The 17948-nt window shown below is 37.6% G+C and overlaps 1 protein-coding gene across 1 annotated transcript in view; it reads right to left on the bottom strand.

The window, feature by feature from the left end:
* Positions 1-15821: 15821 nt before the first annotated feature.
* Positions 15822-17948, bottom strand: part of KIAA1958 (KIAA1958 ortholog) — a 40822-nt gene continuing 38695 nt past the window's right edge. The window contains exon 2 of the mRNA XM_036741938.1: positions 15822-17149. Coding sequence (XP_036597833.1) covers positions 16104-17149 — 1046 coding nt within the window. The 3' untranslated portion in view covers positions 15822-16103. The remainder of the gene's footprint in view (positions 17150-17948) is intronic.

Here is a 17948-nt window from a genome sequence, read left to right as displayed (position 1 = left end):
TTTTTACCTAAGCCTTTTGGAATTCTTTGTTTCCTTCTACAGGCAGTTCAAATGCTTCCACCTAAGATGGTCTTTTTTGTTCACCCCGGTTGCTAGGGTGTCCCCAACTTCACCCCACCCAAATCACCTTGTATGTATTTTGTGTCCATGTATACGTGAACGTGCCATCTCTTCTAACAGAAGGTAAGATGCTCATAGGCATGGCCTTTTAGTGAGATGTAGGCATTCAATAAATGGTTGTTGATTGACTAAGGAAATACTTTCTGGTTTGGATGTTGCTTTAGTATTTATAACAGGGGTGGGGAACCTTCTGCCCTGAGGTCACATGTGGCCCTCTAGGTCCTTAAGTGCAGCCCTTTGACTGAATCCAAACCCTGTGAAGTTTGAATTCAGTCAAAGGGCCATACTGGAAGACCTAGACAGCCATGTGTGGCCTCAGGCCGCAGGTTCCCCACCCCGATTTATAATAATCATCTTTCCCACAACCCAATTAGGTGCTGGACGTTTTATTAGCTCTGGTTTATAGATAAGCATATAAGTTCATAGGTATGACTTTGGGCAAATCATATAACTGCTCTGAACTTCTGTCTCCCCTCAGATACTTACTAGCTGTGTGACTGCTGTCTGCCTCAGTTTCCTCAATTGTAAAATGGGCCTCTACCTCCCAGGGTCACTGTGAAAATCAAATGAGATAATATCTGTAAAATGCCTAGGACATAATAGGTGTTTTCCTTTCCCTTCCTGAAACATGTAGGGGGGCACTGGAGCAGAAAGGTGGAAGAAAATAAGCATGTCTTCAATGGTTACTACGTTCAAGGCTTGTGCTAAGTGCGTCGCGAACCTCTCATTTGATCCTTACAACAACACAAGGGGATAGGTCCTCTCATTATTTCCATTTTACAATTGAGGAAACTGAGGCAGACTGACTTGCTCAGGTCAGACAGCTAGTAAGTGCCTGAGGCTAGATTTGAACTCAGGTCTTCCTGACTCCAGGCCCAGCACTCTGTCTGTCACGCCACATAGCTTGTCTTCCCAATTATGGGAGAAAGCAAAGAAGGCCTCTAACATGTTGGATAGACCCCCTGTTTAAATATTGGGGAGGACATGGATGAGAATCATACAGGATGAGTGGGTATGTATAGGGTGTAATTTGTGTGGTTGATGAGAAGTCCCAAATTGATAAGATCTATGCGCCGTGAGTATTTGAACATCAGAAAGTAAATGAATTGCCCCTTTTTTAATCTGGCAAATCAAATATTTGGCATATGTTGTTTACTATAAAACAATTGAATGTCTAGGGCAATTTTTTTCTGATAGCTCTTGGAAGAATATGAAGCATTTAATTTTATTAATAATATTACCTGCTTTAATGAACAGTATGGAATTGTGGAAAGGGTGCTGGTGTGTGGAGTCTGAAAGGTCTAATTTGGATTCAAATGTTGCCTCTGACAGTAACCGGCTATGTGGCCAGGCAAGCTAGCCAACATCCTTGGGGAGCAGGCCTTAGAACTTCACCTACGTTGTCAGAGATGACTCCAAAAGAGGGGGGTTATTGTGCTATCTAAGGTAGCCCCTTGGTGGTTTGATTGGAGTAACACTGTCGGAAATTAACTTAGGTAATAGCATTATTTTTATTAGATTGATAAAATGATTAGGGATAAAATTATCATGAAGATGAAATACAAGCACATTATGGTTTTTATACTTGGAAAAATAGACAATTAAAAAATAGAAAATACAGCTTTTTAAACTAATAAAGTATATTCTATTATTTTTGCCCTATCTCCCCCAAGGTTAGCACAGTTCCTGGTACAGAGTAAGTAATTAGTAAATGTTTGGTAACTGCCAGAAAATAATAACTTAACAGTAGGGACTTCCTTGACAGTAGGGACTGTCATATTTCATCCTTCAGTCGTGATTGCCCAACACAGAGTCTTGCAAATAGTGGTAAGCTCTTAATAAATATGTTAATTTGCTGAACTGGAAGAAGCTTGCAAATAACTCCATGTGCACAAAGTATCATGTTCTCTATTTTTTTTAAAGATAAAGACACATCTTTGTTAGTACAAAAACCAGGAGTGAATTTTCATATTAAACAACTGGTTTCTGGTTTCTGCAACATAATGAAAATTACTTTGGAACCCCATTCCTGGTCTCCCAAAAGAATAGAGACAAATTTTCCAAATATATTTGATAAGAAAAACTGTAGTCATTTCTAAAGGTTGGCTCTAAAAATCCCCGGTACAGTCTTACTCTAGAATTGAACATCATGGATGCCTAGGGCTTAGAAAGAAGGGTCATGCAGATATACACGCAAACATTCTTAGACTCTTGCCCTTCCAGCCCTTTCTATTATATGGGAATTTTCCTGGGTCTAGTGTTTGGAGTAAACAAATTATCAGCTAATTCTAGTAGGAGTTGCTATTCCAGCCCTTCCCTACTCCTAAGAATGACATAGTCCATATCATGGTCCACTGTCAATCTTCTTTTACAACAGACCCCACTGACCCACCCTAGCCGAGGAGGCTCAGTGGTTAGACCTAAAATTTGGTGCTGGTTGGTGGTGGGGGGAACGGGGGTTGGGGTAGAGGAAGTTGAGCTCAATGCTTATTAGGATTACTATACAGAGGTGTGTTCTTTGAGGGTGACTTTGCTTAGTTAAGAGATCTTTGCTACCAATGCAGATTTTCTTTGTTCTGAGGGTTTCCATGTAAAGAATGCACTCTTTCAAAATTTTCAAATATGATTACAAAACAGCCAATTTTTCAGGAAGCTATTTATTAAATAAATGAGGTTTGGTCATTAAATACCTAAATACAGACAAAACACTGTGAATCATTCATGCACTTATCACAAAGACAATAACGAGTATTTTTCAATGATTTTCTCAATTCGAGAATTTTAAGGCTGTACTAATACAAATGTCTAAAAACAATAGAAACTCACATTACATTAGTAGCAAATATACATACATTGAAGCCAATTTTTGTGCAGCAAAAGTTTTATTAAAAATACACATACACACACCCACAGACATGAGGAAAGAAACAACGTGCTGACATAATTGAAAGGTGAAAAACACATTTGCATGTAAAAGGGATGTGAACTGCAAAATGAAAATGAATCCAATGATATATACTTTAAGCAACACCAAAAACTTTAGTCTGATGATTCAAAAAAAAAAAGCCCACTGACATATTAATGAAATAAAAGTGACACAGCAACGTCTTTTAGTATATAAAACCTCGTGCTTTCAATTTCTCCTCTATTTTAGTTCTTTTGTTTTCATGTTTCCTTCACATACAGTAATCATAGCAGCATTTTCCCCCCAAAATTACTTTTTAAAAAATGGAAGTGAAACAGGCACAGACTATATAACATAATGCCTCTGTGTGTGTGTGTGTGTGTGTGTGTGTGTGTGTGTATGTGTTCCACCTTGACTCCATTAAATCACTAAAAAGCAGCTTGACCTTTACTCAGATAGTGGAATAAATTTCCCAGAGGGAGACAAGTAAATGCCAACTCAAAGAAAAAAATAACAAAATATTTTAAAAATCAGTACTTTTTCATTAAGATTCAACTGAAAATTATGATTAGTGAACTGCTCTAAGAGGGTGTGGCCTAGTGGATAGAGAGCCAGTATCCAAACCAGGCTGACCTAGGTTCAAGTGACTTGGCCTGCCACTTCCTTCTTGGTATTCCAGACCAGAGGTGTCAAACTCAAATAGAAACAGATCCCCGAAGGCCCCAAATTGAATTAGGAAACCAAAAATTAACATTACTTATGTTGCATAGTATTTTTTATTTATTTTGTTAAACATTTCCAAATTTCATTTTTAACTGGTTCAGACCAGACTCTGGAGTTTTGGGGGCCAGGAGTTTGACACCGCTGTTCTATGCACATCTTTGAGACTCTAAGTCAGACAGTGTTGACCTATGTTGACAGTAGGAACTTCCTCACCTAGTCCCTAACCCTAACCTGCTGAACATTTAATGGATGCCTCTTTTAAAATTATTTGATATAATTAATTAGTATCATCTTAGACATTTCTTGGCTAAATTCTGAAGGTTGAAAGACCATAAAGAAATACAACGGGGCCTTGAAGTCATACTGACAACTGATCCCCCATCCTCACCCCCAAAACAAATCCCTTGCGTTAAGTTAAATATAATATTCATTCTACTGAAGTGTTAGTGCTGGACACTAAAATCAATAAAAATAGTAAATGTGCGGATCCGGCAACATTTGAAATATTGCAATATGTTTCCTGCCACTAGGATTCAGAAGCTGATGAGTTAACAAACACATTTTCAGGTTATAATTTGTGGGATATAAATTACATGAGCTCATTATGGAGCTAATTTGGCAAATCTATGCCTAGCTTCAGCAGTGAAAAACAGAGGTCTAGATCTCTGAATCTGAATTCAAGACTTGGAATCAAAAGGTGTACAGTGGTATTTGTGCATGTGTATGACACATATATATAATATATAAAATTAGAAATATATGTGTATATATACACATGTACATATAGTAGTATACATATGGCATAGAGTGGTGTTTATGTGTATCTATATGTATATATATGTATATACACACATATAAAATTAGAAATACATGTGTATACGTACATGTACACATGGTCATACTCCCATATGTGTTTATATGTATTTGTATATTTACATGTGTATATATGTATACAGATACATGCATACATATGAAATTTGTTTAAAATTTTCTTCCAGTCTAAAAGGGCTGTGGGCACATATATTAAATCTACAGGAAACTAAAGTGGGAGGGAGGCACAAAACATTTTAATAACAGGCTTCTTGGTAAATCTAATCTACTGTTAAGAATAATGTTTTATTGGGCTAGCCTGGACAAAAACCCGCTACGTAGGAGACTGTAAAACAAAGGAACTGAAGGGACAAAGAATCTCCGAAGAAACATTTTGCTTGAAGCACCCAATTGCAAAAAGAAATGAACTGTTTTTATCTGACACCAGGGCCAGCCAAATGGCCATAAGAAATATTACTGAAATAATTTTTATTGTTTTATTTGATGCTTTATCTGTCTCATTGACTATTGAATGTTGGCAGCATCCTTGGGAGAAAAAATTTATAATTAGATTTTGGCTCCCTCTCCATCTTCCATCTTGATAAAACTAGTTTTAGTATACTAGAAATCAAAGCAACAACATCAGTAGTGAAATCTCTATACATAGTGCAGCTGCTGACAAGTAGCTAGCAGGGGGCACAACCAAGGGCTCTAACAACCAAAACCATTATCGATTTCTTGATATCAGACTTTTCTTAAAAGAAACTTGCTGCTACAACCCCTTTGAGGCCCAAAAGAGTATGGTGGATATTGTGCTGTTTGGGAGGTCAGGAAGACCTGAATTTAAATACTACTTCAGATAGCAGTGGTGTGACCATTGAAAAAGTCACTTAAAAGTCACTTAACCTGGAATTTTGATCCATTTTTAACTGGTGTCAAATGGAATAGAATGAAAACTGCCCCATCTCCAGTTCAGCATCTCGCTGAAAATGCCCAGCAAAGAATTGTTGCAGAAGTCATAATGGAACCCGGGATGGAATCAAGAACCAGACTGAATGAGAATCTCTCACTTTTGAGAGCTCCAATACTCCAAGAATACTTTCTAACTAAAATCATAAATATTTCGCAACTAAAACAAAATTCACTAGATCTTCTTACATTACAACAATAAAGAAATAATATCTAGTTATGACATCTGTACCTTAAAATATTCAGCTAGATCATTCAATCTCAATAATCCACGTCCAAGAAACACTTATGAAAGTAACATACTTTCATAAGCTGGATCAATTTCCTTGTTCAAACAAGACTGAGAAGGAAAACCTTTTTTAAAGTTTGGAAGAATTTTTGGTAATTTTTTGCAGTCTTTTCCCTTTGAAAATATTGAGAACAACATGGAAAAGATGAGAGGGAAAATTGCTCAAAACCCTTTGACCTAACGTGGGCTCATTCCTGTGGAACAGGATATTTGAAGTTTGGCACCGCCTGTTTACCACAGTGTTTCCTTTTGCAGAAGGCACTAAGTACTGGCTCAAAATACACTGTTTAGGAAGTCTTAAGTACTATTGTTAATTGGTACAGCCTCTTAGCACAGTTTTTCAGTTCAACTACAATAAGTGATTATAGCAGCAGTAATGAACACTTCCACACAAATACCACCAGCATAAACATGGTGCCTACAGACACAGAGAAATCTCAACAGTGACTTCACTCAACTTTACACAATGCATAGAAATTGCAACGCTTTATGGCAATAATTCAAAAAACATAGGACTTATTAAAGTGAATATCTAATAAGTACTATTTTAAAAGTTGGACTCTAATTTTACGGGTGGTACAATTATAAAAAGTCCGGTTAGATAAAGTTAATCTTGGTGTGACACTGAGAAGTCGAATATCAGCAATGTTTCTGTCATTTCATGCAGTACAAACCATTAACTGGAAAGTCTGATGTGAACAAGCTGTCCCCCCGAACGTAAGTTTTCTAGAGGAACCATGCTAAGGAAACTAATTTGCAAAATGTAAGACTTAATGAAAATAAAAAAGAAAAACAACCAAAAATAAAATGTGCAAACAATTAAGATTTAACTTGGCCGGTGATTCCCTTGCTCTACTTAGAAATGACCTAACATAAACTAGGCTAATTGCTTTTTAAAGCTCAAAGTTAAATGAAAGAGTAATGTAAAATATAATTTCTGATTCCAAGGCAAAACAAAGAACATGAAAAGCCTGGTGCAGAACAACTGGGCCAGTTAAAGGTTTTTCGACAAAAAAATTTTTCTCATTATTCCTGAACGATGAACTGGCAAACCATTGTCTGTAAGATGGAAATCTAAGTAAATTCCTATATTTAAGCTTGATTATAGGTCATGAATATTAGGTTTATGAGAGAGAAACAAACATTATTTTCCATCTCTACATTCTTTTACTATAAATCTCTCTGAACATCAGTTCATATTCTTTATTTTTTCCCCCTCTCCCTATCAATTCAGCTTAACAGTTTTCCAATTATGGAAACAGGGCTTAAAAAGACTTGAGAAAATAATCTCAGACTCCAAGTATGATGAAAAGAAAATGCATACAAAATCATCACCAGTATAATAAAGAACTGTTATGACCTAAAATATAGCTCATAGCTGGATACTGGGAATACCCAATTAATTTCTGAACTTGATGTTTTCAGGAGTAGGCTCTCAGGCTAATGAAAAAGCTCCTTTTAATTTCATCATCCATTACCAGGATTTATACAGTTACCTGTGATTTCATGTTTGTATCATGCCACTTGCCCTCTCAGGGCTTTAGGCAGTTCTCTGAGACTATAAATTACAGAGAAGGTGCTGACCTGCATATTAGAGGAAGTGTCTCACCACAGGACCTGTCCCATCTCTATCCAAATCTGAGAGCTTGAGAAAAAGTATATTTTCCATAGTCATCAAAGGTAAGATAGTGATTATAAATGTGACACAGAAGGATGGCATTCAGATTGTGTGCAGTTATGTGCCCATCCAATTTCAAAAGGATCCAAGATCAGTATCAGATGAGCATTACACAATGTTAAAGTCTCCCTGCAGAAACTGGTCCATTTGTAATTCGGCTGATGCAACATGCCTCAGTAGATTTAGGGTTTAAAAAGCAATGAACTAGACTTGTAAAAATAGATTTTATTGAACAATAATGAGAAAACAAACACATTTGTAGAATTTTAAAGTTGAGAACATGTCAAAAGACTCTTAGTTTACATTTCTAAATTTTCTCATTTTTAAAAATTCATTAAAACATTTAAAAATTAAATTAGAAAAATATGTTGAATGGAGTTTTTCTCTACACTTGGACAGGTCTCACAAGAGCAGCTGGGCTAAGTCTAAAGAAAGCATTTTTCCTTCTTTTCTAATAGGTGAAATGTACATGGAAAGCAATTATTAAAAGTATCTTCGCTTTAAAATTCTGTCTTTTTTTTACTTTTTTCTTGCTGTTTTGCAACATAGCTAATGTGGAAATGATTTGCATAACTTCATATGTATAATGGGTATCATATTTCTTGCCTTCTCAATGGGTGAGGGAGGGGCGAAGGGAGGGAGAGAATTTGGAACTAAAAATACACCAAATTTTTAAAAAATAACATTTTGTGTCAATGGTAGCATACCATGGTGGTGATAGAAAGGTTTTTTCCTTAATAACTATGATTCTGTCTTTGCAAAGGTGAGATTGTAAGAACTTCTGGCAAATTATTTCAGAATTTTTGTCAGGAGGCATTATAGAATTTAAGTTAAGCAGCCCATAAAATTTAATATTGATATCCATATTCATATTCACCTGGGTGGGGTACAATATCAACCAAATAATACTAACAAGAGTGGGGTATAAGTAGCCCCTCTCTCTACAATGGAAATCGATTTGCTTTTCATCTAACAAAGGCTAAGGGGAACTTTTTTTTTCTTACCAGAGAGATAAGATCTCATCCTTCCTAGACCTACACAGGATCAACCCAAGAGAGAGAACCTTTAACAAGAGGCCTTGGGGGCCAAGATAGTAGCTGACTGGACATCGCCCCCTCCCCCACCCCCACACATGGAATCAGTCATGACTGCAATACTCAGAAATTTCCTCTTTTCTCAGGAAAGCAATCTTTTCAAATCAAAGACTAAATGAAATATGCTTAACATTTGAGGTGAGTTTGGGAGAAAAAAAATAAGCATATGGTTTTGTTTGTTTGTTTTCAAAAGGAATCTAGGTCTCCTTTGGGACCTTCTGAAGACAGAGAAAAAAAAGCATAAGTAGAAAAATCCTCTTCCAACACAAAGATCTAACTCATTTGAGAGTTAATTCACTGAAATTGAATTTTAGGCTCATTTGGGGGTAAAGAAAAAAATGAACAAATGAAAATTAAAAAGTAAATATACAGTCTGTCCCAAAAGTCTTAGAGCAGTTCTAATATCTTGAAACTGCCCTAAGACTTTTGGGATGCTTTATGTAGCTACATAATACTAAAACAGAGGGGTGTGTGTGCACCTACATCCTCTTTAAAAAGTGCCTGGGAACCAGAGAAGTAGTATGATGCAGCAGAAACAGTGCTTGGATTTAGAGTCAGAGGGTCTGGGTTTGAGTCCAGATATGGCTCACTTGGTCAACTATGTGACCTTGGGTTGGTCATCCAACTTCTCTTCTTCCATAAAATGAAGGACATCGACTGCTTTGCCTCTAACATCCCTTGTAGCTCCAGGTCTACATTCCTCCTTGACCTTTCTGAATACATTGCTTCAGACAGAAGCAATGGAGGCATTGGCTCAAAAAGTGAGTTAAGTTCAGAATAAAATAAATACATTTTTTTTAAAAGTGAGAGGGCAGTTTGGTCTACTAATTAGTAAACTAGCGTATCTGCCCCCAAAATTTTAGAAAGCAGGCTATTTACCAGCAATTCAGGCAATCAGGGTTAGGTGACTTGCCTAGAGTCCCATAGCTAGTAAGTATCTGAGGCTGAATTTAAACTTAGGTCCTCCTGACTCCAGGACCAGTGCTTTATCCACTCTGCCACCTAGCTGCCCCTCCAACGTATATTTCTGATAAAGGTACCTCCCTCTCCCTAGCCCCAGCTTGTGCTCATCCTTTGCTAAGTTCTTGTGTTCATTTCTTTAAAAAGCCTCCATATTACTGGAGCATGAAATGGTAGCGGCTTTGGTTTGCTAACAAACTGGACGAGTCATTCGGAGCTGTCGGATCTAGAATCGGGATCAATGATCTGGATTGTATATCGAGTTAAGGAATGCTCTTGCCTGGTCCTTTGACTCCCTAGTAGTCTACTCTCAGAAAAGGACGGGCATAACGAGTATATGCACATAAAAGACAAGGTGGTGGTACAATTTCTAGATATTTAAGAAATAATAAGACACCTTCCCTCCCCCCGAGTGGTCTAGTTATGTATTTCTCAGCTTGCTTATCATGTGTATGATTTATTCATTGGAATAAGAGGAAAACGAAGCCAAATTCCTGGCTGAGGCAGTAGCGTCACAGTGTCTTCCACAAATGAACAAATTATACAATGAATTTTTAATGAGTTAATGTGCATAAACAATGTCAAATTAGATAAAAACACTTTATTTTGGCATACGCTGTTCTACATTATTCTCTCAAATACAAATTAACTATTGTAACTATTTGAGGGCAGGGACATTGTCTTAGTCTTTCTTCTTTGAATACCCCACTGAGTCTAGTGATGTTCAATAAATATTTTGCTGATTTAATTTAATTTGATTTCATAACTTTGTCTTGGAGAAGAAGCATGGTATGAAGGACAGAGGCAGCTAAGTGGGACAATGGAAACAAGCTTGAGTCTGGAGTCAGGAAGACCTGAGTTAGAATGAGGTCTTAGACACCAGCTGTGTGACCCTGGGCAGATCACTTGACCCGTCTGCCTCAGTTTCTTCATCTGTAAAATGGGAACAGTATCCTATCTTCTGGAGTTATTGTGAGGCTGAAAGGAGACACGTGAAGGGCTTTGCAAGAACTTTAAAGCACTTTATAAATGCTCGCTGTTATTCCTATGTTCACTTTGGAGTAGGGGATATTTAGGTTTGAGACCCGACTCCGCTACTTAACAGCCGTGTGACCAGAGGCAAATCACGTAACGTCTCAGTGACCCTGGGGATTGTCTAAGAAGACACTGCAGACACTGCTCATCAGCATGGAGGGGCCAATGCAAACGTCAGTCTGAGTCCTTCTCACCACCCCTCCCCCCCAAAAAAAATGAAAGGGAAAAGCTTCATCGTGTTAAGTAGTTTAATTGCATTACACCTATAGGCTAGGTAGCATTACTTAGGACAGTCCGTGGGAATTTTGGCTAACACATAATTTCCTGAAAATATAACTGACCTGATCTTCACCAGGATTTCATCAGACTTCTCTTAAGTAAACTGCACAGTAATATTAAGAAAACGAGATAAAAATGGTAATCTTCTCTAAACAGGCCTCATATAATTCATCAGTATTTGAATTAGAATACTTGTGGCTCATACAGCTGAAGAGCTGCAAAACCACATGCTATCTATTGCCTTTCCTCATTAGCCCCCCTTTGCTACCAAAGTGGTAGGGATGGATGGGTAAAGTACAGTCAATTTAGCGTTCCCCTTTTCCATGGGAAAATGGATAATGCAGCATTAAATGAGATTTATTTCACAGTGCTAGAGGATGCCAAAAACTGAGCTTCTTACCTAAAGTTAGATGTAACACTGTTTTTCTGCCAACTTAAACCCCCCAGGAATGATACCATGAAGATATGACTACTTTTCTTTAGGTATTCGGCATCTGAGATGCTAGTATTTGGGATAATGGGATTAAGTGCTTCTCCATAAGATCTCAATCATCCTCTGCTATTGGTCATTTGAACAACTTTGACCTAGGAGAAGTAACAGCTGAACATGAATCGAACTTGACACTGACATAATTTGGTAATGAGTACAGTAAGCACACCCTCAGCACACACAGTAATGGAATAATACTTTACTTCATGAATTATTTGGATACCTGAATGTGGAAAAAACCCATCACCTTTCTTTATGTTAAATGAAGGTAAATGTGGATGCCTGAAGTAGGGCCTTGTTGAGATGCCAAATGTCATTATTCACAGAATCACAGAAAATCTTAAGAGTTGGAAGGGACCTTAAAAGTCCACCTAGAATAAGACCCTCTTTGTAGTAGATTAGTAAGGAATCCCTTCTACAATTTCCCTGATCATCTAGCCTCTACTTAAATTCAGGAGGTGATCCACTCCATTTTAAAACAGTTTTAAATGTTAGGAAGTTCCTTCGATGCTGAAAGAACAAGTGAATTTCAATAATTCTTAAGATTTTGGTTATTCACCTGAAGAAACATTTAAGCAGGTCCGCAAAATGTGATTCACCATAATTGAGTCTGGTTTGTTGAGTTAAACTCTTTTCAAAGTCATATCCTGAGTTAGAAAGCATGAGAAATGCAATCTGAAACAAAAATATGGAGTCAAAGGACCAAATTAGACACTTGGAGGTTTCTCAGGACATACACAGAACATAAAAATTTCCTTCTCTCATTCCCAAATGTTTTCTTGAAATCTACACATTGGAATCTATGTGCTCAGGTTTTTCAGTACAAAGTTCTTCAAATGAACACAAGATGAAAGTATAGGAATTAAACATATGGATATTCTATTCAAATACTGGCAGACGTGTATACAGAATGTTATATAGTTAAATAAAAGCAGGTCCCTCTATTTGTGCCAATGTGAAAATGACATTTATGTGAGTGGACCCACTTTTTGAACTGAGAATGTAAACTTTACAAGCATGTAGCTTTGGGGGCACTGTACCATGGGATTGTCTGCTATAACTTAGTAGTGATCACCACATCTCATGATACCACTAAAAAAGCCCATTTGATGGGTGGAATAATCTTTCAAATAAAAAAACTATGGAAGACATTAGTGTAGAAAAATATTTAGTGTTTAAATGGTCACCTTTTGTGGGAATATATACCAGTCTTTTCTGTGCTAATTTTTCAGAACACAGAGGACAAACTAGTATTTGGTTTGATGTGAATCGTCTTTAACCTGGCTTTAAGAAAGTTGGATGGTAGAGCTGAGTAGAAAATATACATTTAAAAAAACCATTGTGTGATGAATTTGATTTAGCTAAGGCATACATGGTTGTTGATGGTTACTGCTCTGTCATGGAGAAAACACAGTTCTTTAAAAATGACTTAAATTACAAATCTTTTGAATTGTATATTTCAGCAGTATTTTACAAAGTAAGGGTTCTCTTCTACAGTATTAGTTAGGATAGAAACCTCAAGGTAATAGGAAGTAAGAAGCCTTTTCCAGAACTGAACTTATAATTAAACTGTGTTCCTCCCAACTCCTTTGCTAGAAAGGAGACGTTTTACTCAAGGTAGCATGTTCCCACTTGGTGTGACTTCACTAATACCATTTAAAGGGTTCTTTATATTCATCTTAAGTAAAAGATACTTTAAATTGAAGTTTTGATGCAATTGGACAAATTTAAATGATGACAAGATTAACCAGGATGGTTTTTTTTGGCTTGGTTCATTTAGCACCTCAACAAACATCATAAATAGGATTTTTTTGCAATGTATCTGGTTTGCTTGTCATTTGCAAGATTTATTTATTCATCAGGATAAACATAACATGCCACAAAAACCACAACATGAACCCACATAGGACGTTAATGCTAAATCAATGTTGGAACATGCAAATATAAATCCACAATTACATGAGTTTTTAAGTGCTTTCGTAGAAGTATTTCCTTTTATTTTAGAGGTAACCCATTTAAAATGGGTCAGCCTTGAACAAACTGTGATTTATGAATGCAGAGAAATATTGTGCAGTAAGAAATGACAAATATTAGGAAATAAGAGAACCATGGGAAGGTTTATATGAACTGATACAGAATGAAATAAGCAGGATGAGAAGAACAATATACACAATGATTGCAACAATGTAAATAAAAAGATCACCAAAAGAAAGTTGGACTCTGAATAAAGAAAAAGAAAACAATGTTCCTGGAGAATACACAAAGCAACAGACCTCCTTGCTGTGGGCAAAGATGTGGGGCACTACGAGTATAGAATGTTGCATCTTTTTTCACATATGGTCTCTTAATCAGGTTTTTTCTTTTTGTCTAACTTTTTTTTCATTATGAGAGATAGCCTTGGTGGGAGATATCCATAAATGATTGTGATATAAAAACAAAAGCCACCCATAAAACTGCTAGAGGAAAGGGCAATTCTTAAGTATAACATAGAAGAAAAAATAGAAGAGCTTTTGAGAAGAGTTTGGTGAAAGTAATGAGGAGAGGGAGACTGTGGTTCAGAATGAACAGAAATACTGATGGCTACAAGGAGGCTGGGAATAGCATTAAAATATTGCCCACCATTACTGCTAATCCTCAGCCCTTCCTTACAGATTTAATGTAACTACACTGCCACTTCTGGTGAGTCTGTTACTATTCTCTGCCCCAAAACACCAGAAGGTGTATCTACACAGAGTAATACAGTGCAATATGTCAGTGCTCAGTAATTAAAGTAAAAGCTGATCTCTGCAAAGTCTTCTATTCCTTCTTCTCAATCCCCCTTAAAGAAATGGCCAAAAATACCATTATAGGGGCAGCTAGGTGGCGCAGTGAGTAGAGTACTGGCCCTGGAGTCAGGAGGACCTGAGTTCATATCCTGCCTCAGACACTTGACATACTAGTTGTGTGACCTTGGGCAAGTCACTTAACCCCAATTGCCCTGCCTTCCCCTCTCAAAAAAAAATTTTTAAACACCATTACAAAAAAAAATCGAAAGCCCAACAATGTCAATGACAGAATTGCCATTCTAGCTGCCTGCCAGGAAGGATATAACCCATATAAGGCAAGTCCATGAGTTAGAGCTATAGAGAAAGGGGGTGGGGGGGGGAGGGGGGGATTCTGTCACAGGAGTTCTTAATTATTGGGATCAAGTCTGGCTTAGGAACATAAAGGAAAACAAAGCCAATGAGAAGGAGACTTGTCCCTGGAATTACACTAAATAAACACAGAAAATACCAATAAGCTCTATCTAACTGATATCAGTTATAAAGCTGTCTTGAAGAATAGACAGTTCTCCACTAGTGAAATGCCCAAGACAGCAAGCTAGCTTTGGATCGAACGTGTTGCTACATCTGCTAAGCTACAGTGTCGTACTGAGAAAATGGCTTTGTGTTTTTGGCTTTTCAGGTTTAAATGCTACTCTGGGTTGGGATTTCCCTCTGTTCGTTTGGCTTTAAAGTACCTTACGTATTCTGACTTGTTCGAATCACAAGCTTCAAAAGTGGAAATGTGTAATCCTTGGAAAGCTAAGAAAGAGCAATATTCACAAACTACTCTTTATAAAGAATGCTCTTGCATTTAATGTAGAAGAAATTTATTTAAGCAGCTGCTTTAAATTCATATATATCTGGTAAGAAAAATGATACAACCTGAAAAGTTTTAGCTGTCAATTATTCTGCTATTTCAACTAGATGGTCAGGTAAAGCGGATGAAATCAAAGTATTACCAAACCTTAATGATGGAGTAATGGTTGTGGGGAGGTGTTGAGGATTTTGATTTGCAAAAGGACGATTTCTTATTGTCTGTGTTAGTCCTTCTGTAATTTAAATAATTACCCTTCCCCTTCAACCACCCTCCATTGTGATCTTCCATACAGTCTGATTATGCAGAGATCTGTGAGTTTCAGTAGTTTTGTTACCTGGGAAAAAGACGCTAATTACAGGGTGATTGACACTGTGTTCTCACAGGTCAGAAAGACCTGCCACTGGTAATCAGCATTCACTTTACAACAGTAGAAATCAGTTGTACTAACAGTCTTTTTGTCATGACCTCTTTGCATATTGTTGAAAGCAATATAAGTATTCCAAAATATATCTCTTTATCACAGAAGAAAGAAGAAGTGCCGGTTAAAAATACTGGGCTTTTCCTATAGACCACAGGAGTCAAGATTCTGAGAAGATTAAAAAGAAAGAAAAGGATGAAAATACTTGGTCTGTTTCAAGTTCTCTGGATGGGACTGAGTACAAACAAGTGTAAGGGAAACGCTCAGAGACAGGGTTGGCTCCTCCTGGTTAGGATGCAATTTTAAAAGATAAGAAAATCATTGATTAAGTAAATGGAGAAGTCAGCCCTTGTGGGGGAGACACACTACTTCCATTAGGAAAATTAAAAAAAAGATCCTTTTCTATCTTGTGTTGCCTGAATGTACTTTGCATGTGTAAAATCTACGGTTTTAATAACTCACCCATAAATAGTTTTTATTTTGTCCTAACCTATAAATACTAAGTTAGTAATACTAAACTATCTCTATTGAATTATTTGTAAAAAGAAAAAATATATTATATATTTATATTTTTATAAAGTTAGTTAAGACGGGACAAGGGGACGGGATGGGGAAGTCATGGACAATCACAGTTGATGTGTATTATTGGGCACAAAAAGAAATCGAGTCTGAACTCTTAAAGTTGTCCTGCTTAAGCAAGCCCGTGAAGTGGTCAGGTGGTGTCTGAGGAAGAATCATATGAGGCAGAGACTATGAAATTGCCACTACCGGAATGGCTGGCCATCGACTGGGCAGCTTGCTGGCTTAAATTGTTACAGATCAGCACCAGCTGGTTGCTCTGTGCTTCAGAGAGAGTGCTGCAGCTCTGATACACACTGAAGTTGGTTTTCCTGCCAGGGATGTTGCCTTTCTCACACATTGTTTTCACCATCTTGGCCAATTTATTCTTGCCCAGTGCCTGGCAGTTGTACCAATGGAGCGCAGCCAGGTTTACTACAGGCTTGATGGATAAATAAAATGGGGCATCCTCGTACCGCATGGCCGGGGGCCTCCGTTGGGCATACTCTTTGTAGTCCTGCACCGGGCAGGTCTGGGGAGCATGCTGGGTAGCATACACTCTGGAGTCAGTTCCTCCTCTCTTGGTCTTGGTGTTCAGGTCACCAGTGTCCTGGCCCATCCACTCCAAATATTCTAAGCCCGTCTCAGTTACCCGGAGCCGGATATCACCCCATTTCAAGGTGGATCCGTGAAAGCCTGTACAGTGGCCAAAAGCTTTAGTGTTGTTGAGCCAGACAAGATTGAGCAGCCCTTCGGGGTTATAGCGGCTCAACAATCCCCTTTTGCGTAGAATGAGCTCGTCAGCAAAGGTGAGTTTCATGGATTTATGTGGTTTGTTTCCTTTCCCTTTGCACCGGAGCTCGATTTGCTTTTGTTTCAGGGCCTCTTGGGATCTCTTGAATTCCTTATCCCTTGTGATACTGTAGCCATACCTGTGCTCCTTGAGGTACCTCTCCAAACCACACTGGTAATTAGCCAAGCTGTTTGGCTCATACTCAGACCCATCTTTCTGTCTGGCATCAACAAAGAAAGAAGCAAGATAGTCATCCAGTTCCTTGCAAGGAATGACATAAATTTCCCTCGTTTCAGAAGGATATTTGGAGATGAGGAACTCCCGGAAATTGCGAAGAGCAGTCTGGGTGCTTCGGATAGTCTTCTCATTCTGTTCCCTGCTGAGATCAGCTGCTTTTTCATCCTGGTCTGCAACAAATATGAGGGAGGGAATGGGAAGGGGAAGGGAAAGTGGAGAGAAGGGGGAATAGAAAAAGTGATGGTGAGTTCAAACAATGTATTTGCGATACGCCCAAATAAAATTTCCTTTTAGGAACAAAAAAAGAAAAAGAAAAAGAAAAAAAAAGAATCAATTTCACAAAGAGCATTGGAAAACGCCATTTACATACCTTTCTCATGTTTGAAAAGCCAACTTCAGTTTCACAAATGATGTACGAGAGTATGGCCAAAAATTATCAAACTGAGCTTCTTATGTCACTGGCGCCCAGTTTAGTACATGGAGGTTTGTGGAAAGTCTGAGATTAGAGGAAGTCTTCACTTTGTGACAAATGGGAATAGAAGAATTTATTTTTATTCCACTGCAGTGTGCAGGGGCCCCAATTAAAGGAGATAAACCCATTAGGTATCGCTTCATTTGTGAAACCAGAGGTGGTACTGGTTCCATTTTTTTTTTGTTAATTAAAGCAAACCTATTTTATTTCTTACTTTAAAAATAGACACTAGAGATTCACAATTTAAAACTCAGTAAACAGAGAAATTCTGAGTAGTTAATCCATTGCTTGAGCTTTCAAACCAATATGAAGATGTGTAGCTTATCAAGAGACCATATTTCAGTGTCAGGCAGGATTTATAACCCGTGACAAAAATATTTGGTATTTCACCTTTAGAGGGTAATAAAGGTAAACATCATAGATGACATAAAATTTCAATTATTGCTATCATCAAATTTCTATGTAAGAGGCAGCAAGGTGTCATGACTTCATTAGGA

Source organism: Trichosurus vulpecula, chromosome 1 (genome assembly GCF_011100635.1).
Source record: "Trichosurus vulpecula isolate mTriVul1 chromosome 1, mTriVul1.pri, whole genome shotgun sequence".
NCBI lineage: Eukaryota > Metazoa > Chordata > Mammalia > Diprotodontia > Phalangeridae > Trichosurus > Trichosurus vulpecula.
The sequence above is the reverse complement of the archived record's forward strand: the minus strand, read 5'-3'. Positions and strand labels throughout refer to the sequence as shown.